This window comes from Hemibagrus wyckioides, linkage group LG02 (genome assembly GCF_019097595.1).
Source record: "Hemibagrus wyckioides isolate EC202008001 linkage group LG02, SWU_Hwy_1.0, whole genome shotgun sequence".
In the NCBI taxonomy this organism is placed as follows: Eukaryota; Metazoa; Chordata; class Actinopteri; order Siluriformes; family Bagridae; genus Hemibagrus; species Hemibagrus wyckioides.
Window position 1 is genome coordinate 18,706,060 of NC_080711.1, and position 22,197 is coordinate 18,728,256.

Consider the following 22,197-nt stretch of genomic DNA (forward strand, 5'->3'; position numbering starts at 1 on the left):
CACAATTTCTGAGGCGATTTTTTTTTTTATTTCCCCTGAGTGGAAGTAGCTGAGCGCTAGATTTGACCGAGTAATACAGTACAGCGAGGAAAAAAGGTAAAAGTTTAAAAAATAATAATAATAATAAAGTCCCTGTTAATATAAACGACAACAATACTCTGTTAGCAACATTAGCTAAGAATAAGATAGCGACAGTTGTAGCAATGGCTAAGCTAGGTAGTTTTGCACTTGAAATAGCCAGTTAGCTAGCTAGCTGGAGTTATCGTGAGCTGTCATGTTCATTGACTCTGTGTAAGGGCGATATTAATTTATTCACTTAAAAATTAAATACAAAAGTTGGCCTAAAATGTAGAAATAAACTGCAAACATTCTAGTTTAATGTTTTAGTGAATTTCTTCACAGGTAGTTTGGTAGCTAGCTGAGTATTCTGACTAGAATAAGCTGGCTAACCAGCTTGAGTGAATTTTTCGTGAAGAATTATCAATTGTAATAATAATAATATTAATTCAAGACACTAGAGGTAAATAGGGTATTTATTTAAAAAACAAGTCATTTGCATTTTTTCTGTCAGGATATAAACTTCATCTAACTGAAGGTGCTTCCCAGAGAAATATTTGCAGAAAGGTTTGTTTTGAGTATTTCATTATTGTAAAGAAAATCCTGTTGAAGGGAAATATGAATAAATAAGATGTTTGTGAATGCATCTCATTTTTTATAATAGAATAAATTATAATATTTATTCTATAATTATAATATTTTTTTATAATACAGTGTGGTTTACAAAGTGCTTGGGTTCTAGTAAGAGAGTTTTTTTTATATGGCTTCCAAAGGAAACTGCCATGCATGTCTTGATGGCAGAAAATCACATGCACACTTGCCCATTTTCGAAGGAATAAAACACATTTGTGTTTGGAAAGAAACTGCAGATCTCAAGGGATTTTCACACAACAGTCTCTAGTATTTACACAGAATGGTGCGAAAAAAAAAAAAAAAAACATTGTCATTCAGTGAGCAGCAGTCCTGCTAGAGGAAGTGCCTTGTTGCTGAGAGAAGAAAGGAGAATGGTTCGAAATGGCCAAATGAAAAACATTGACTGTCCAGTCTTTAGCCGTCCAGTTCTGATGTTTAATGTGAATCTGAAGCACTTGACCTGTATTAGAATGCTTTTATGCACTGCGCTACTGTCACACGATTGCCTGAATAATCAGGTGTAAAGATGCTCTGTTTAAAGTGTCTATTGAGTACACATCAGGAACTGTCAGGGATATACACTATATTGCCAAAAGTTTTGAGGGACACCCCTCCAAATCATTGAATTCAGGGGTTGGGCTCGGCCCCTTAGTTCCAGTGAAAGGCACTCTTAATGCTTCAGCTTCATACCAAGACATTTTGGACAATTTTATGCTCCCAACTTTGTGGGAACAGTTTGGGGATGACCCCTTCCTGTTCCAACATGACTGTACACCAGTGCACAAAGCAAGGTCCATAAAGTCATGGATGAGTGAGTTTGGTTTGGAGTCTTGACCTCAACCTTATAGAACACCTTTGGGATGAATTAGAGCGGAGACTGCGAGCCAGGCTGTTGAGTGATGTTGAGTGAAGTTACACTATATTGCCAAAAGTATTCGCTCACCTGCCTTGACTCGCATATGAACTTAAGTGACATCCCATTCCTAATCCATAGGGTTCAATATGACGTCGGTCCACCCTTTGCAGCTATAACAGCTTCAACTCTTCTGGGAAGGCTGTCCACAAGGTTTAGGAGTGTGTTTATGGGAATTTTTGACCATTCTTCCAGAAGCGCATTTGTGAGGTCACACACTGATGTTGGACGAGAAGGCCTGGCTCTCAGTCTCCGCTCTAATTCATCCCAAAGGTGTTCTATCGGGTTGAGGTCAGGACTCTGTGCAGGCCAGTCAAGTTCATCCACACCAGACTCTGTCATCCATGTCTTTATGGACCTTGCTTTGTGCACTGGTGCACAGTCATGTTGGAAGAGGAAGGGGCCAGCTCCAAACTGTTCCCACAAAGTTGGGAGCATGGAATTGTCCAAAATGTCTTGGTATGCTGAAGCATTCAGAGTTCCTTTCACTGGAACTAAGGGGCCAAGCCCAGCTCCTGAAAAACAACCCCACACCATAATCCCCCCTCCACCAAACTTTACACTTGGCACAATGCAGTCAGACAAGTACCGTTCTCCTGGCAACCGCCAAACCCAGACTCGTCCATCAGATTGCCAGATGGAGAAGCGCGATTCGTCACTCCAGAGAACGCGTCTCCACTGCTCTAGAGTCCAGTGGCGGCGTGCTTTACACCACTGCATCCGACGCTTTGCATTGCACTTGGTGATGTATGGCTTGGATGCAGCTGCTCGGCCATGGAAACCCATTCCATGAAGCTCTCTGCGCACTGTTCTTGAGCTAATCTGAAGGCCACATGAAGTTTGGAGGTCTGTAGCGATTGACTCTGCAGAAAGTCGGCGACCTCTTCGCACTATGCGCCTCAGCATCCGCTGACCCCGCTCCGTCAGTTTACGTGGCCTACCACTTCGTGGCTGAGTTGCTGTCGTTCCCAAACACTTCCACGTTCTTATAATACAGCTGACAGTTGACTGTGGAATATTTAGGAGCGAGGAAATTTCACGACTGGATTTGTTGCACAGGTGGCATCCTATCACAGTTCCACGCTGGAATTCACTGAGCTCCTGAGAGCGACCCATTCTTTCACAAATGTTTGTAAAAACAGTCTGCATGCCTAGGTGCTTGATTTTATACACCTGTGGCCATGGAAGTGATTGGAACACCTGATTCTGATTATTTGGATGGGTGAGCGAATACTTTTGGCAATATAGTGTATGTTGGAACAGGAAGGGGTCATCCCCAAACTCTTCCCACAAAGTTGGGAGCATGAAATTATCCAAAATGTCTTGGTATGCTGAAGCATTAAGAGTTTCTTTCACTGGAACTAAGGGGCCAAGTCCAACCCCTGAATTCAATGATTTTGAGGGGTGTCTCAAAACTTTTGGCAATATAGTGTAGGTTGGAATATGCGACTCCATTTGCATACGAAGATAGATGTGGTATGCTAAGTTAAGGAAAAATGGTAATATCTAATACTGTTGTGATATTTAAAGAAGGTAGTGCCTTTATTTGAGGAAGTGCTGCCATTGTCTCCTCTGTGGGGAAAAGAAAAAAACAAACAATATGGTGCTTGCAGAATCTGACCTGGAAAGGTAAGTTATTGTGTCTATTTTATTCAGACTTTGCTTACATAACAATGCCATACATATTTGATTAATACATAATATAATACAGTATAACAGCTGATTTGTGTGTGCGTGTGCGTGCACATGTGCCTGTGTGTATAGTTTGAGCCCTGTGGAGCCAGATGATGATTTAGGATCAGATGAAGACTTTGAACCCAATAGGAAAAATGCAAAGAGAAAACAGGGACCAGCTCTGGCACCAACAGTGAGTACAAGTGCTTTTTCTATAAACAATGGCAACAAATGAGAAATCCAGGCTGTATACAGGTAGTCTGGGTGGTTTTCCCATCATAAATTCTACCTCCAAAAGTATGAGGAAATTCTCTGGAGGTTATCTGATAGTGACTGGATTGCTTGAGTAGTACAATACTTGAAATTCTGAAATGATACAGAAACGTTAATAAAGATGGACTGGTGTGACTAAACAGTCTGGTCTTCACTTCCTCAGCTTTCTAAACGGCGTAGACGCAGAACAAGCAGCAGCTTCTCCAATTCTTCACTCGCACCCACACCTGGAGCTCCGCACACACCAAAACACGCGCTTGCCCCACAGCCAGACACAGCTGGAACAGACTGGAGGAAGAGAGGGAACATGTTTGAAGCTGTGAGATCAGGACGCTCTGCACTGGTGGTAAGATAAAGTGATGTATAACAGCCTCATGTTCTCAAGAGACTTCATGTAATTTGGTATTTATGAAAACCCTCTTATTCATTCAGTTCTGATAGCTCATGCGTCAAATCATATCAATCAAATCATATGTTTGGCAATGAGTTACTGCAAATGATTTATATGGATTAAGCTTGTGAACAATAAGAAGCATAAAAGTAGATGTATCTACAATTTAATCCTTTCACAAATTGCTTGTCTAATATCCCTTGTGAAATCATGAGTGTGTTCCAGGAGAGCAAAGCAAACAGCGGTTTAAGTGACCCTTCATTTATAGAATTATCATTGAAGTTATTTGTAAAATGTTGGAGTTGCCTTCATAGTAGAGCAATTTAACTTTAAAAATAAATCATACACATTAGAGAAAATTAACATTTTTTTCAGCTTGGTTGAAAACCGTTGCCGAAGTAGTTAAATTATTGTTAATTATGCACTTATTTAATGATTGATAAGTCAGGTAGATTATATTTTAATTAACGAAGTGTGTTGCGCATTATTTGAGCTGCGTTGGTAATGTGCTTTGCACTTTATTGGTGATTGATAATCAGTGTTTGCATGGAAGTGCAAGGAAAAGCATTACCAAAACATAATGCAAGTCTGGCTTAAAATTCTTAGATTGGTTTGGCTTATGCAAACTTTCTAAATTGGTTGCTGCAGACGCTGGTTGATGATTGGCTGGATGACTATAAACAGGATCAGGCAGAGGGTCTTCGTGAGCTCATCAATTTTGTTGTCGAGTGCTGTGGCTGTAAAGGTAAGTCTTACTCATCTAACTAGTCTAGCATATAGAGAACAGGAAGTACAACACAGCAGCATTGAACTTATTATTAGCATTATGTGGTCCATCATCAGATGTATGCTAAAGTGTACATATGATTATACTGTTGTGCCTTAGGCATCGTAACAAGGGAGATGTTTGATAGAATGCAGAATGCTGACATCATCAGTCACCTGACCAAAGACTTTAATGAGGTGAGTAGAGCAGGGCTCGGGGGTTGGCATAAAGGTCACGGTAAACAAAATGTAGATTCCACAGATTTAGTACAGTATCTCTGCTGTTTGTTCTCTGTGCTCTAGGACTCAGTAAGTTACCCGTTGTCAGCAGGGGGGGCTCATGGCCGCCGTTTTCGCGATGGACTGAGGGAGTTTGTGTATCAGCTGGTGCAGCGCTGCAGAAACAGTCTGCTTTATGACGAGGTTGTGTTCTCAACGCTGATTGCCTTCCTCACAGGCCTCGCCGATTCCCAGGTCCGAGCCTTCAGACACACAAGCACACTCATTGGTGAGAGTTTTCAGGAATATTTATCACATTTAACCTCTTATTCATCCCTTAATATTTAAATTCAAGAAACAAACCACTGCAAGCAATAAAATGTAATGAGGATGGGAGACTAGACAGTAACTATTTTTAATGAGGCTCTGTGGTGAACCAATGTGTTGCAGTTAATTATATTATAAATTTAGTCGATGTACAGAAAACGCCTGTTTAAAGTTCTGCTTATTCTTAGCCCCAGAGTGTGTGTGTGTATGTGTACATGGTGCATTTTAATAAAATGCCATTCAATACAGGGTGTATTCTGACCTCACTGAACTAACTAAAAATCTAATTAGAACTGAGAAAGCTGGACAAATTGGGAAAAGACAACACATCAACACACGGGACATGTAACTCTTTTAGTGCAAGCATTAACTTTATTGAACTTTATAAACTTTATAATGTAATTTATTGTGTGTTTGTGTGTGTGTGTGGTTAGCCATGCATCTGATGTCTGCTATAGTGGCGGTGTCTGCAGTGTTGTATGCTCAGGCTGACACGACACAAAGACGCTATCAGCTGGAGAAAAACAAGAGCGCTGCACATCAAGCAACTGAGAGACTAGAAGAACTCCAGAACTCCTACAATCAAGTTTGTCGCACACACACACACACACACACACAGGTCTGTCTCAGATTGCGATGATAACATGTTATGGTATTATATTTTGGCCCTTTGTGGTACAGTACTATATGTGAGGGTTTATTACCCACTACAAAACTAGGTGGTTTGTAATGAGAGCTGTAAGGAGAGTGACTCCACCTTACAGTATGCCACGTACGGTTAATACAGTATCAGTTGTAGTGATAGAGTTTTGTGCATCCTGCTCAGGGCCAGTGAAGTGTGGTTTGTGATGCACCTCACAATGGACTATTAAATAATGTGTGAAAGCAGTGTGCTATTTGCGGTACACATGGTGTAGTGTCCTATATACTGACTTCACTGTAACCAGATAGTGTTCATTTACAACAGTGAGAGATTATTTACCTGCATGCAGGCTAGTAAACTAAATAATAAGGCAAAATATTATGCCCTTTATAGCAAAATATGGCAGTGTACAATAAGCATTTATGGTTTTTTGCCTCTACTTTTTCTGTCAGATGAATGTTTGTCTACACTCTGTGCTTATAGCTATGTAGTTGATGAAATAGTGTGACATCACAGACTTCTTACCTATTACGAGCACCCAGAGAAATTTACCTGACCAATAACAGAAAGGGATTTTAACATGTTATTAATAAATTAAATATGCTTACAGTGTATAACCCCATTTTTTTTTCATGTAAGTGACCTTTAACAGAAATTTGATCTTTCTACAAATTATTTTCATCCCTTTTGTAATTATAATTTGTTAACAGGTTAGTTAATCTCTGGTTTTATGTATTGTGTGTACACTGAGCAGTTGTCAATTGTTTTGACGTGTGTGTGTGTGTAGCTGTTGGAGCAGCAGGAGGAGTTGCGCTCTCTGATGAACGGCATCTTTAAAGGAGTGTTTGTTCACCGGTACAGAGACAAAGTTCCAGAGATCAGAGCAGTCTGTATGGAGGAAATGGGGGTGTGGCTTAGAGAAAACCCCACCTCCTTTCTTAATGATAGGCACCTCAAATACCTAGGCTGGATGCTGCATGACAAGGTGCGCACACAGGAATAGGAGAATTACATCAGAGCAAATAAGTTCTGAGTGCTGTTACCGGTGTGTGTATGTGTGTGTCTTTCCACAGCAACCTAGTGTACGCTTGCAGTGTGTGTTATCCCTTCAGAAATTGTATAAGGAGAAAAGTTTCATTGGCCGCCTGGAGCTCTTTACCAGCCGCTTTAAGGTATGTGTGGTTGTGGGCATGTGCTTTAATGTTTTTTGTTTGTTTGTTTGCGTTAACCTTTGCTTTGTGTGTTTTTTAAGGAGAGGATGTTGAACATGGTTCTGGATAAAGACCCTGATGTTGCTGTGGAGGCAGTTAGACTGCTGCTGATCATTAAGCAGTGAGTGTGTGTGTGTACATAAACTATTTATCCGAGTCATAATTCAAATGCAAGTCTTTAATAGAAGGATCATTTCTAGAATGATAACAATTTCTCTAGACATGTGGTTGGGATAGCCTGATTTCAATTAAACTGTAATGTTTCTTCTGATACTAATGAACATCTCTAGTTTATTTGTTTATGTTGTAGATATAATTACAAGTACAATACAATTACAATAAAAGGAGCCATATTGCTATTTTACATTATTCATGTTTGTGTGTGTGCAGGATGACCGAGGATGGTCTGAATGAGGTCGAGTGTATGCAAGTGTATCCACTAGTGTTTGCTGCACACAGAGGACTCGCTGCTATAGCTGGAGAATTTTTGTACCATGTGTGAGTTTATCACAGTCATTATCATCATCATAGCTATACACTACAGTTACACTCAGGTGTGTGTGTGTGTGTGTGTGTGTGTGTGTGTGTATGTGTGTGTTTAGGCTGTGTACTGAGGTGGATCATCTACTAGAAGAAGACGAGAAAGAGAGCCGCAATGTCACTTTCCTCAACCTGCTCACATGTTTCTTCATTCAAAGCAAGGTAACGTCAATGTTAGGTCACACAACACATCTCTAGTCTTATATTTTATTTTTAGCCCCTGAATGACAATTTAATTATCTAAAAAGTTAAAAGCTGAGGAATCCAAGCTCAGAGCAAGCTTTACCAACATTGGTTTCTGTTTTCAAGAGCTAGTTCTAGGGCAAGTTCTAGTTTCACTCATTCTTTTAAAACAAAACTAGCATCTGTGCTTGGACAGATATCAGGAGACGTCCATCTCCGAGTCTTTTGTGATGAAGCGTAATATTTGCATAATGTTTTGGCTATGAGCTATGGTATTGTTTTGTCCCAAACGCAAGCTGGTACATGAGCCTGAGCTTGAGTGTCTATATTTTTGCTCAGTAAAGTGTTTAAGTTTGAAATGACTGTACATTGTACTGTATGTGTAGTTACAAATTATTACTTGGATATTGTGTATTTTTTAGGTCAATTATAATTTGAAAAACAGTAGGTTTATTCAACCTTAAAAGAACATCTGTATCTTCATTGTATAGAAAAAATAATTTTAATAATTTAATATTACTCCATTTGCCCTGTTGCATTTTAAATGAACAAAAAGACAGATAAATCCCTTTCACCGGTTTTCATTTACTTGTTAATGAAATGCTAGATTTTACGAATGCACATTGCATTGGTTGGAATATAATAGGGCTGGTGTTTGAGTATATTACCCTTTTAATCTATGGAGTCAAGAGAGACAGAGCATCTAATGTGCCATATTAAATACTGTTAGTATTGTTAATGTGTATCTGTGTGTGCCAGTATCATGAGCATGCTGCCTACCTGGTGGACAGCCTCTGGGGTGTGGCAGTGTCTGAACTTAGAGATTGGGAGACAATGACATCACTGCTGCTCCAGGAGAATGGAGAGGAACAAGGTATTTCTTCGCAAATGTAAATGCTATATGTGTGTCCGCTATGAATACTAACTGGGTATGTTTGTGTGTGTGCGTGTGTGTGTAAGGGCTGAATGATGATGAAGAGGCCGCTCTGATTGAGCTTATGATGTGTGCAGTCAGACAAGCAGCAGAGGGAACTCCACCTACCGCTCGGTCCTTCGGGAAGAAGGTAGAGGTAGGGCGGAGAGAGGGAGGGAGGGAACATGAGACTGGCGGATACACTGACTGATGAATCGCTGTGCATTTGTGTGAGTTTTAGAATTTGAAAGGCAGAAAGCAACAAACTCAGGAGAGGAAACGCATCACTAATCACTTCATACCACTGCTGCCTCAGTTACTCACTAAGGTAAACAGACACACTGTGTAAGGTGATTCTTGAACTCAATTTCACTAAAATTCATGAAATTCTTTATCTTTACTCTTTATTTGTTTTCTTTATCTTTAACTGTAGTTTACACCCTGTGTAACTGATATATACACCGATCAGGCATAACATTCTGACAGGTGAAGTGAATAACACTGATGATCTCCTCATCATGGCACCTGTTAGTGGGTGGGATATATTAGAGGCAGCAAGTGAACATTTTGTCCTCAAAGTTGATGTTAGAAGCAGGAAAAATGGGCAAGCGTAAGGATTTGAGCAAGTTTGACAAGGGCCAAATTGTGATGGCTAGACCACTGGATCTCCAAAACTGCAGCTCTTGTGGGGTGTTCCCGGTCTGCAGTGGTCAGTATCTATCAAAAGTGGTCCAAGGAAGGAACAGTGGTGAACCGACGACAGGGCCATGGGCGGCCATGGCTCATTGATACACGTGGGGAGTGAAGGCAGGCCCGTGTGATCCGATCCAACAGACGAGCTACTGTTGCTCAAATTGCTGAAGAAGTTAATGCTGGTTCTGATAGCAAGGGCTCAGAATACACAGTGCATTGCAGTTTGTTGCGTATGGGGCCGAATAGCCGCAGACCAGTCAGGGTGCCCAGGTGGTCATAATGTTATGCCTAGTCGGTGTAGGTGAACTGTAATGTAATTGCTCCAGATTCACCATGACCCTGACGGAGCAGTTAATGAAGATGAATGAATGAAACATTTCTTTGTTAGTATGCATTTATGAATCCAGAAACATACGATTCTCTTCCTATCTTTTTTAGTTCTCAGCAGATGTGGATAAAGTGGTGTGCTTGCTCAAAGCTCCTCTGTATTTCGACCTTGAGATTTACGGCAGCGCAGGCCGTCTGGAGAAGGTGAGAACTCACTGACACTGCAACGGCTAATATCACAAAAAACAAAAATACATAATTTAGATATTTTGATAGAAATGTTCAATTATTTGTTAAACATTGAAAATGAAATTGGTCATTAGCAGGCATTTCTATGATTTCATGATAATATGGGTACAGAATAACTACAGAACTTAACAAATACATAACATGAATCAAATATTTTCCAACTGGAAATAAGACTTGGAGGGAAATGATATAAATTAGTCTGTTCAGTGCATTACTGTAGTGTAACTGTACTTTCCTGAAAGTGTTTAATTTACAGGAATAAGATGTCAAAAACACTGCTGTTTGATTTGGGGTAAATCGAACACTTTCAACCCATCTAAGTACATTATTACAAATCAAATATATACAAATACATGGATGTGTTACAATTGGTTTTAAAAATGAAATAGCTACCATCTTGTGCTGTTATTGATAGTCGCCAAATCACTGAAGTTTCCATCCAGCCCACTCCACTCTCCTCAAGTCAATGGATATCACTAAAGCACTCACTGTAAAAGACCAAGCTTCTCCTGTGTTGTTGTTATACTGCATCTCTGCCAGTGCGAACATGGTAAAACAAAATTGTGTGTATTTCTTGTACGTCATGGTCTCTCTTTTTCTGTTTTTCTGTGTCTCAGTATTTGGAGCTGTTGTTATCTCAGGTGTGTGAAATTGTGGCGAAGCATCATGAGGAGCGTGTGCTGGAGGCGTGTGTGCATGTGTTGTGTGTGCTGTGCTGCGATCAGTACACTTTCTCCATGCGTGCAGAAAGAGTCGTCAGTCAGCTACTTGACTCGATACTGGAGAGATTTAACACACACCTTGCCGATGTACTGCAGGTAATAACACGCAACCCTAGCTGAACTGCTACACCTTGCTTTCTGAAATGTGTACAACATTTTATCACTATAGAACAAAGATATGTAGAGTTGCCATATTGATCTATTCATACACACACACACACACACCAAATTGCTTTTCCAGTTCTTGCTGAGAGCTTGTGCTGTATATACTTACTAATATTTTTTCAGTAGTAAGTACCACAGTGTAAAAAGCAGACAGTTGTATTGGATGTTTTTGTATACTGTATCATTATTAATTTGCCTTCACTGGAACTAAGGGGTCCAAACCTGTTCCAGCATGACAATACTAGCTGTGTACAAAGGAAGGTCTTTGAAGACCTAGGTTTGGAATGAATAACCTTGAGTGACCAGCACGGAGCCTTGACCTCAGCCCCTCTAAACGCTATTGGGATGATCTAGAATGCAGTCTGTGTGCCAGGCAGTCTGTGTGTTTCACCCGATATCAGTGCCTGACCTTATTAATGCTCTTGCGGCTGAATGGGCAAATCCACACAGCCACATTCCAAAATCCTAGTGGAAAGCCTTCCCAGAAGATTGGAGGTGATCTTGTACTACTGATGGATTTACAATAATTCATGTAAAGAATATAAATGTACACCAAGCACACATTTCAGAGACTAGTTTGCTTACAGATCTCAAATTAGGTATCAAAATGAGCGTTCCAGATTTGTCATTGTCCAACGTTGCCATATGATGATGATCCCTTTGTTTAAAGCTGTTTGGTGTTAGAACATGCCTGTGCATCCTTGAACTACAATTGTCAGTTCTAGATGTTAATTAGCTCAACCCATACCTGTTAATGATCTTATCAGCCATACCCTAATAAATACCATGTTATGACTTGTATAAATAACTCAGTGTGTGTCTGCTGTCCAGCTTCATGCCAGTTATCTTGTTTATCAATTTTTTTTTTTTTTTTTTTTTTACTGCATTTGTATATTTTTATTTTTATATTTCCTATATTAATGCTTACCTGTCTTATTCTGTGTGTGCTTCTCATTTGTCACAAATAATTTCTACAAACTATCAACAGATTCACTTAAAAAATATATTCATCTGGGAAAAAAAATATTTTAAAATTGCTATTCTTTATCTAGATGATGCAACAATCAAGCCTTATCTCCTATATCCTACATTCTGAGATTATTTTGTCTGTTGGACTGGCTCCCATATTTAATAGAATAATTATTCATTTTTAAATAATTTCTAATACTTAAGGTTAATAGTAATTTTCCCACCTGACATACCTTACACCTTCTATACCACAGTCAAGACTAATCATTTTTTATTTCATTCTTACATCATCAATCTGTGTTTGTGATTCAGGGCACTGGTGATGAGGACGATGTGTACAGTGCTGTGACTTCCCTAAAGAGACTGGCCATTTTCAGCAGGTGTGTTTGTGTTAAGGTTGTTTAATGCACAATGTTGGGCAAAAAATATGTTCACAAACTTCCAGCAAAACAGTAATGACACATAATACTTGGAAAAATAAATATAGACTTCATATTTCAGTATTGTAATATTTTCGGTATTGACTGATGTATCTGGACTGCTGCTTAGTATAACTACTAGTTATTACATTAGAGCACAATGGAATTTGTGTGTGTGTGTGTCAGTGCAAGAGATCTGACTGTGCTGAAGTTATTTGAGCCATGCTTCCTGCTGTTGAAGACTGGAGTGGAGTCCAGAGAGGTGGACACAGAGGTAACATGATGATTTCAGCTTTGAGACAGGATAAGAGAATGGACAGTACACTAGGGTGGTCCTGTGTAATACTGTAAAATATTTGCTTGTTGTTGATGTAGTAAAATATGTAGGCTTTGTATATTAAATGATAGAAGTGTGCAATGTACGCTGGCCAGACATAACTCATGATCACCTGCTGATGATGCTTCTAACACATCAACTTTGAGGACAAAATGTTCACTTGCTGCCTCTAATATATCCCACCCACTAACAGGTGCCATGATGAGGAGCTCATCAGTGTTATTCACTTCACCTGGCAGTGCTCGTAATGTTATGCCTGATCGGTGTACATTCGGTAGTTGAGTTGTGTACTGATTTATGTGGTGTTATTTGCAGTTGATGTTGTGTGCATTGAAGTGTGCTGTTTTCCATTTGCTATGGGTGAGAGTGAAGATCTCACAGACACCACAACCTGATAAGGTATTTCTAAATGCTTCTCAGCCCTCAGAACAAATCATATATATTTACCAGACCAGTCTGCTTTCCTAGTTCAATGTTGAAAGAAATGTGAGCGAGTAATTAAATTTATAGGGAGGAAATAACCTTATGTATTCACAGTCCATATCATTTTATGATTATCATAATGTCTCAGATTTAGAAATGTTGGCCAACACGATGTTCACTTATGAAAACAATAGTCTGGGAATATAATTTGCTTGTTCAAGACTTGGACTAGAAATTCAGAAGCCCACACCTGTGATCTTGTAGATTTAGGACAGTGTATTTTACATGTCAGAGCTAAACTCTGATCAAATTAAAGCATTTTTGTTTTGTCTCTCTTACAGGCAGAGGTGAAAAATTTGTTGAAGCAGGTTCGTTCGTTTTGTGTGGTGTGCCAGAGCTGTCTTTCTCTGAGCAACAGTCTGATCAGGAACCAGGTCTTTCACAGACACATACATACACAGTTTGCACAGTAATGTAATCCTGCTAGAATGAAAGTAGAAATAATTGGTGGGTAATGATGCAGCCATATCATATTCTTCTGAAGTGAATTAGAAGGGTCTATAGGGGTTTAAAAAACATGCTATTACTAATCACACTGGATATTACAAGCCATAATGCTGATGCATGGCATTAATAACATGCACATACAGTTGAGAAATATGACAATTTGTTTTGTTGAAATTTTGATGAGACCTGGGAACCCTAAAGAAAACCCTATAAGGAAAATGACACTATTGTAAATTATTCAGTGCTTTGGTGATGTTAATGCACGTGTGTAAATTATTCCAAGTACCATGCTGGAGCAGTTTTGTGACCACCCCATCATTTTCCATGTTTATCTGTATATCTGTCTCTCTTAGGCCTTTGAATGCATGTGTGATGTGTTAGTGGTGTTTGGACAAGGCAAAGGCAGAGATGCTGCTTCTCAGAGTATGTGTGTTTCTCCTGATGACACACTCAGGGCTGAAATGGCCTCCTTTCTTATTGATTACATATTCTCCGACCCTGAGGATGAGGACACAGGTACACAAATATAGTTGTTAAACATGGTTCATGACTCCAGTGTTCTAGTGGGTAGACACAGCATGCCACGAAATAATGGCTCTTCAGTTTAATGGGGAGTTTGAAGCATGTAGATAACTCGCATGGCTTTAAAGGGTTAATCCTAATTTGCATGCAACATACATTATCACACTAATTTCCCTAGCCTACTAATGTGATGTGATTAAGTGTGTTATCTCTCTTCATATCTCTCTCTCTCCTCACATGAGAGTAAAGTGTTTGCACCTGAGACTTTTTTTGTCCTGATTAGGGATGTCTTGATACCAGAATGAGTAATCATCAATACCTGTAATGGTGCAGAAATGATTAACCTCCTTAGTGTTATTTATTCAGGGACAGCATGTAGCATTTTATTTAGCTCTGTTCCTGTTTCTCCAGATAGTGGCTCTGAAACTTCACCTGGTCTACTAAGCTCATACTTCAGGGTCATAAATTTATCTATAGTTTAAATGAGGCACGTTTTTCCTGAGAAGGAGTAATCGAGCATTTTATCAATTCAATTCAATTCAATTCAATTTATTTTGTATAGCGCCTTTTACAATGAACATTGTCTCAAAGCAACTTTACAAAAGAAGAAAAACAGAGAAAGGGAAGGGGAAAATAAGTAAATAAATAAAAAATAAAATAAATAAATAAATAAAAATAACTAAATAACTAGAAATAAGAGTAAATCATTAAATTTAATAATTAAACTATTTTATCCCTAATGAGCAAGCCTGTGGCAAGGAAAAACTCCCTGGGATGGAATAAGGAAGAAACCTTGAGAGGAACCAGGCTCAGAAGGGAACCCATCCTCATTTGGGTGACAATAAACAGTAAATAATGTAACTGTAACTGATTAATGTCCTTTCTACAACAGAAATCAATGACCCATGAGGAACCATTAGGTCAGTGTAGTTTCTAAGGTCATTATAGACACTAATTCTTTGCTGTCACAAGCTGACAGATGTAATGGCAGATCTGTGACTGTATGAAAGTCCCCAAGTGGCTCTGTCCATGGCTGTCTCCTGGTCCACACAGATCCATCCACAGCATCAGTGGGCACCAACAAGCGACGAGACTCTGACCAGGGGTAGGGCAGTGGTCACAATGGAACTGGCAAACAGTGGGAGCTCAGGAGTGGGGTGCATAGCTCAACAGAGAAAGACAGAGAGAGAAAGAGAAAGATATTAAGTATCAGTCCAGTATCAGTATACCTAGTGCTGATGCGTAGGTTGTACATTGATGATGATGAAGCTCTCTGCATGAAATATTGGCAAAATTAAATTTTTTTAATTTTCTCAATGATTTATTGTATACTTTATTCCAAAAAAAGCTAAATTATAATTTTGCTTTTAAAATACTGCTACTTCAGATGGTTAACTGGTTGTGTTATACAGGTGTGGATAAGGAAGCGGAGATGAAAATCATTGCTCTCCAGCTCAGAAGGAATCAGCTGGCAGGTTACTGCAAACTTATCATTTACGGAGTGTTGGAGTTAAGAGCAGCAGCTGATGTCTTCAAACACTACAGCAAGGTGTGTGTGAGATAAAACCATGATGTGTTGTAATAAAGTGGCTAGAGCATTTATTTTTAGTGAAAAGTTGTGATTCGTAGCATCAGTAGCTGAAGTGAAATGGGTGTGGACAGGCAACTATTGATCATACACAGTGAGTGACAGGAATAATTAATGCTAATAGTGTAAATAACCTTGCCTTTTTAAAGACATGATTGATTTTTGACACAACTCACTTAAACTTCATTACAGTGTAAATAAGAACATATAAACCTATTAACACACACCAATCAGGCATAACATTATGACCACCTAATATTGTGTTGATCTGGGGAATTTGGAGGCCAAGTCATCACCTCAAACCATTCCTGAACCATTTTCGCTTTGTGGCACGGTGCATTATCCTGCTGTAAGAGGCCACAGCCATCAGGGAATACCGTTTCCATTAAAGGGTGTACATGGTCTGCAACAATGCTTAGATAGGTGGTACGTGTCAAAGTAACATCCACATGGATGGCAGGACCCAAGGTTTCCCAGCGGAACATTGCCCAAAGCGTGACACTGCCTCCGCCGGCTCGCCTTCTTCCCATAGTGCATCCTGGTGTCATGTGTACCCCAGGTAAGTGATGCACACGCACCCGGCCATCCACGTGATATAAAAGAAAACGTGATTGATCAGATCAGGCCACCTTCTTCCATTGCTCCGTGGTCCAGTTCTGATGCTGACATACCCATTGTTGGTGCTTTCAGTGGTGCACAGGGGTCAGAATGGGCACCCTGACTGGTCTGCGGCTATTCAGCCCCATATGCAACAAACTGTGATGCACTATGTATTCTGACACCTTTCTATCAGAACCAGCATTAACTTCTTCAGCAGTTTGAGCAACAGTAGCTCGTCTGTTGGATCGGATCACACGGGCCAGCCTTCACTCCCAGTGTGCATCAGTGAACCTTGGCCGCCCATGACCCTGTCGCCAGTTCACCACTGTTCCTTCCTTGGACCACTTTTGATAGATACTGACCACTGCAGACCGGGAACACCCCACAAGAGCTGCAGTTTTGGAGATGCTCTGATCCAGTGGTCTAGCTAACACAATTTGGCCCTTGTCAATCTCATTCAAATCCTTACTCTTGCCCATTTTTCCTGCTTCTAACACATCAACTTTGAGGACAAAATGTTCACTTGCTGCATCTAATATATCCCACCCACTAACAGGTGCCATGATGAGATCATCATCAGTGTTATTCACTTCACCTCTCACTGCTCATAATGTTACGCCTGATCGGGGTGTGTGTGCGTATATATATATGGGGATGAGCTAATCCAGAGTGTCTCAGTTAAGTGTGTGTGTGTGTGTTTGTGTAGTTCTACAGAGACTTTGGTGATATAATTAAGGAGACTCTGAGTAAGACTAAGATTATGAGTCCAGTGGAGAGCGCAAGGACGATCTGCCTCAGCCTACAGCAGGTGTGTGTGTTCAGCAGGCTCAGGCCTGGTTTATACTTCTTTATCCATGTAACTGTGATTGCACGAGAGCCTCATGGAATACTAAATGCAAGTCACTGCAGAATGAATGTGGAAAAAGTGAAGCAGTGGATGTGATAATTCTGAGGATCCTTACTCACGTTTACCTAAGACTTCAGTTTCAACATTAATGGCTGAATTGTAATAAGTATGTCAGAGTATAATGTGAAATGTTAGTGTTAGTTTTCAAACAATGTGAATAGCAGGCAGAATCAAATATTGACATGAAAAATGATTGAATGGAACACTTATTGTTGACTGCTTATATACACTGATCACTTTATTAGGAATCTGTACACCTGTACATTTATACTGTTATCCAATCAGGTGGCAGCAGCACAATGCATACAATTGTGTGGAGACAGGTCAAGAGCTTCAGTTAATGTTTACATTAAACATCAGAATGGAGGAAAAAGTGTAATCTTTGGGACTTTAGTCATGGCATGGTTGTTGGTACCAGACAGGCAGATGGGCTGGTTTGAGTAGTTCAGAAACTGCTTATCTGTGATTTTCACAGTCTCTAGAGTTCACACAAAATTGTGTAAAATTCGTGAACAAAGGAACTGCAGGCTGAAACCCCTTGTTGAGGAGAGAGATTAGAGGCGAGTGATCAATCTGGTTATGAGCTGCTAGGAAGGATCTAGTTTCCAAAAACAAGGATCTGATGCTAGTTCCTAGTTAGTATGTTATTAAGCCTGTTAGTTATCAGGTCTCAGCGATTAAAATTTATACTGTTATTTATACTCCTCTTATTGCAGCTCTTATCTCTAATGCAATATTTGTGTACCATGTTTCTTTATGTTGTTTTTGTGTGTAGCTTTATTCCTCTTTAGGTGATGAGGGTCATGATGAAGACATGAGGGACATTAGAGATTTGGCTAGGAAACTGGCTATGAGCTTTGGTGTTAATCTACAGCACATCCGGCAACCACTCATTGCCCTGCACCAGTCAGTACATACACACACACACACACAGACAAGTATCTATTATTCATGCCAAATATGCAATATAATGCAATCTATTTCTAAACAGTTGTTTGCAAGAAATAACCCATAGTAGAAGAAAAAAAAATCAAATGTTCCTTTATTACTTTTAAATCTATTTGTGTTATTGTATTCACTGTGTGTGTGTGTGTGTGTGTGTGTGTGTGTGTGTGTGTGTGTGTGTGTGTGTAGGGATGGTATCCATTTTGCACTGAGAGAAGCAGAAGCAACTGATCACCCCAATATAAGCTTTCTTGAGATCCTCGCTGAATTCAGCCACAAACTCTTAAAGCAAGACAGGGCACAGCTGTGAGTCTCATGCAAACACTCATTCAGTATCAAATGTGTAAAGTGATTAGATTTGATTTAATTATTCTCCTCTTTCGAAACATACCCCATCTCTCTCTTTCTGTCTCTTGCTGCAGAGTGAATTATCTGCACCATGTGTGTGAGAGAGCCTGTGTGAGTGTAAACACTGTGTGTGTGAGCATGTATGAGCGCTCACTGCGCTCTGGATCCAGAGAGGCTCCTGCTGTCTCTTCCCCACACACACCAGCCAAGAGACGCAGAACCTCTGAGAGTCAGTATACACACACACACACACACACACACAGAGTGATGTTAGTTTTTCATCTTGCTATCCCTTAATACTGGTTGTGTGTGTGTGAGTAGGGTCAATCAGTAGCAGGTTGGACACTCCCGCACTCACCTCCACAGTTATACAGAACCGAGCCACGCATGCACACCAACGGTCTCGGACACCGTCTTCAGATTCAAGTACAGACCAGGCATCAGAGGATGATTTTGTAGAAGGGTAAAATTTGTCTGTCTCTCTGTCTACAGTGTTTGTTTCACAGGCTGTCTATCTCTATCCATCTGTCTTTTGGTCTGTCTGTGTAAACCAGGGGTCTCCAACATGACCCACTTCTGAGTAGCTCGCCTAAAGGTTTATAGAATTTGTGCAAAATTGATAAAATTAATCAAATCGCAGACGGGGCAGCACGGTGGCTTAGTGGTGAGCACTGTTGCCTTACAGCAAGAAGGTCCTGGGTTCGAATCCCGGGTTTGAACAGGCAGGGGCCTTTCTGTGTGGAGTTTGCATGTTCTCCCGGTGCTTGCGTTGGTAATTCTAAATTGCCCATAGAGGTGAGTGTGTGGTTGTTTGTCTGTATGTGGCCCTGTGATTGACTGGTGACCTGTCCAGGGTGTACCCCTGCCTTTCGCTGGGATAGGCTCCAGCAGATCCCTGTGACCCTAATTAGGACCCTTTTCGGTGTTGTACCTCCGAACGTGCACGCAAATCATACAGTTTAATAAAGCTGTTCATCAATCGGTTTCACACAAAGCTACCAACAAGACTGTACATGGAAACCCTATATAAACTTAAATCTGTAAGCACAAATTAAAGTAGTTTTGATAAAGGATAAAGAAAACGCATGGCAGATTCTTTTACCTTGGAAGCTGCTGGGGATTCAAAAGCGTTCGGAATAAAGCTATGATGCTGCCAAAGTAAAACCGCTGATTGAATCTATCCTGCTGCACGAAAATCCAGGACGAGTGAGCTGTAGACATTTCTTATTAGTGCAGGTGGTGTTTCATAGTAAAGTACTGTTTAATATTTCCCATTGCAATGCCATAAAAATACTATTATTTGATCACATAAAAGTCCAATACAATGTCAGGTCTCTGTTAATATTAACTTCAATATCAAAGATGTTTTCCTGTTTTTACGAAAAAAGTCTTTTTCAGTTCTGCGGAGGACATCGGTATGTGCCATGGGACTAAGTAACAATGTCCTGATAAATAATAGAACCCATATGAATTAATGAGATATGACAATAATAATCTAGTCAACAAATCTGTTGTGTTAAATCAATTAACTCAACTCCACAAATAACATACTGCTCATGTGAATTTAATGATTTATTGCAATATATGACTGATACTGACAATTTTAAACATTCACACAATAATAGCTTATTCAGCTGGTTTGGTTTATGGTAATAAGCTATGTAAATAAATGTTACTGCTAATATAAGACAAGGCCACCTCAAAGTAGCTCTCGGAGGAGACAAGGTTGGAGACCCCTGGTGTAAACTATGGGAGAAACGATGAAGGAAATAAGAACCAAAGAGAGGTGATGTGCTGAAATAGTGCTGTGTATATATATTTTACTGGCCAATTATATTTCATTACAGCAGCTAAGGACTGAGAAATTAAACAAACATTTGTTCTAAAATTTCTTAAAATATTTATTTTAACAACATGATGTGTGTGTGTGTGTAGGAGTATACAGAGGAAGGTGATGCCTAGCCGGAGGGAGCAGGAGAGTTCTGAACACAGTGATGTACAATCTCAGCTCCATAAGTGCGCATGTGAAGAACACTACATTTGTGATGTGTACACTCATCAATTGCAGTGTGACCTGTTTATATGCAGCTGTCTGTCTGTTACACCCGCCTTTACTTGTTAGAATGTCTTTGTCACATATACATTACTGCACAGTAAAATTCTTTCTTCACATATCCCATCCTTGGGGGTTGGGGTCAAAGCGCAGGGTCAGTCCCTGGAGCAGGGGGGTTGGGGGCCTTGCTCAAGGGCCCAATGGTGTTTTCCCTTTCATGCAAATGCCATTTTTTCCCCATTGTCATTCATCCTGAATTCAGTGATTTAGAAGGGTGTCCCAAAACTTTTGGCAATGATTTTAAATACAGCTTGGTTGCATTTTCTACAAGTTTATATTAATACATATGCAGATATAATCCTAATACTCACGACTGTGGAAAATACCGGATGTATGTGGTTTATCTAATATCTGACTTGTCAGCTGGATATTTGAGAAATGTTATATTTGTGTAAAATGTATGTGTTCGTTCATTCAGGCTCTCTCTGATCAAGGAGGACTTTGAGGAGGAGGAGGATGAACCTTACATAGAGGACTACGATGATGAAGACTCAGATGGGCTTGGTGCTGTGTCTCTGGTAAGATGAAAACAAAGAGTTTTAATTCCCTGATATGTTGTTATGCTAAATCAACAAACTAAATTACTAAAGATAAGCATTCTCTCTCATGCTTGCCCTTGTCCTTTTCTCTTCCCTTTTGTGTCTCACAGCCATCAACACGCCACTCCACCAGTTTCTTAGAAGACCTGTTTGAGTGAGAAAAGCCACACATGCTGATTTGAGAGCACACGTTTGTTATTGTAAATTCTGTTTGTGTTAATGTTCATGAACGTTTGAAGATGTGGAAGTGTACAGATATAAGTTTGTTCGTTGTACACTGTAATAACTGTTGTCTTTTGGTTAATAAATTGCTTATGACGAAAATAAAAACTGGAAAGATCAAGATTAATCAGTGGCTCGAGTCCAGTCTCAGACAAAATTCCTGCATCAGAAACGGCCTTCCCGCATCATGCAGCATGTCAAACCACCTTGAAAACACATCTGATGGAACAAGAGGGACAGTCTCAAGCCACCAGATTTCAGCGTGTCTGTGTGGATTTGCTCTGGAGTTCATGTCCAGGATAAACCTGCTGAAAAGATGATCAGGTGCTCAACAGTGCTTTTGTCAATGCTGGAAGTTTAACATTGTATTTCACAACACATTTGTTGTCAGTACTAAAAGTATAAGGTCATCACTCCCACATTTCATCACTTTTACTCCTTATTTGTAGAAATGATGAGGTGACATGCAATTAGTGTTTTTAATGCACTTGCAGTAAATAGGCAATTTTAAAAACTGCACTTTAATAGTAGCTCCAGATAGTGAATACAGCGCAACAAACAGAAAAGGAAAGAAAATTTAAAACCATTTATATATATATATATATTTATATATATATATATTTATATATATTTATATATATATATTTATATATATATATATATATATATATATATATATATATATATATATATATATATATATATATATATATTTATATATATATATATATATATATATTTATATATATATTTATATATATATATATATATATATATATATATATATATATATATATATATATATATAATGAAGGTTAATATGTGTATATATATATGAAGGTTAATATAACGTAAATGTT

General features: G+C 39.4%; 1 protein-coding gene across 3 annotated transcripts; it reads left to right on the top strand.

Moving 5' to 3' along the window:
• The first annotated feature begins 16 nt into the window (after nt 1–16).
• LOC131343946 (cohesin subunit SA-3) lies at nt 17–21,465 on the top strand. Of its 3 annotated transcripts, none has more exons than XM_058375831.1 (32): nt 17–96; nt 3,134–3,232; nt 3,368–3,470; nt 3,714–3,896; nt 4,590–4,686; nt 4,828–4,904; nt 5,010–5,214; nt 5,687–5,838; nt 6,683–6,880; nt 6,969–7,067; nt 7,148–7,227; nt 7,497–7,604; nt 7,709–7,808; nt 8,589–8,703; nt 8,790–8,899; nt 8,984–9,070; nt 9,874–9,966; nt 10,629–10,829; nt 12,180–12,247; nt 12,473–12,560; nt 12,939–13,022; nt 13,388–13,480; nt 13,907–14,069; nt 15,488–15,624; nt 16,970–17,071; nt 17,946–18,076; nt 18,305–18,421; nt 18,538–18,692; nt 18,785–18,926; nt 20,399–20,479; nt 20,995–21,094; nt 21,226–21,465. In XM_058375831.1, exons 2-32 carry the CDS (start codon nt 3,204–3,206, stop codon nt 21,271–21,273), a joined length of 3,546 nt encoding a protein of 1,181 aa, XP_058231814.1. In that variant the 5' UTR covers nt 17–96; nt 3,134–3,203; the 3' UTR covers nt 21,274–21,465. The 3 variants fall into 3 exon arrangements, with proteins under 3 accessions (XP_058231814.1, XP_058231832.1, XP_058231823.1); XM_058375849.1 differs by having other exon boundaries at nt 8,790–8,893; XM_058375840.1 differs by lacking the exon at nt 17–96 and adding an exon at nt 584–624.
• The last annotated feature ends 732 nt before the right edge of the window (nt 21,466–22,197 follow it).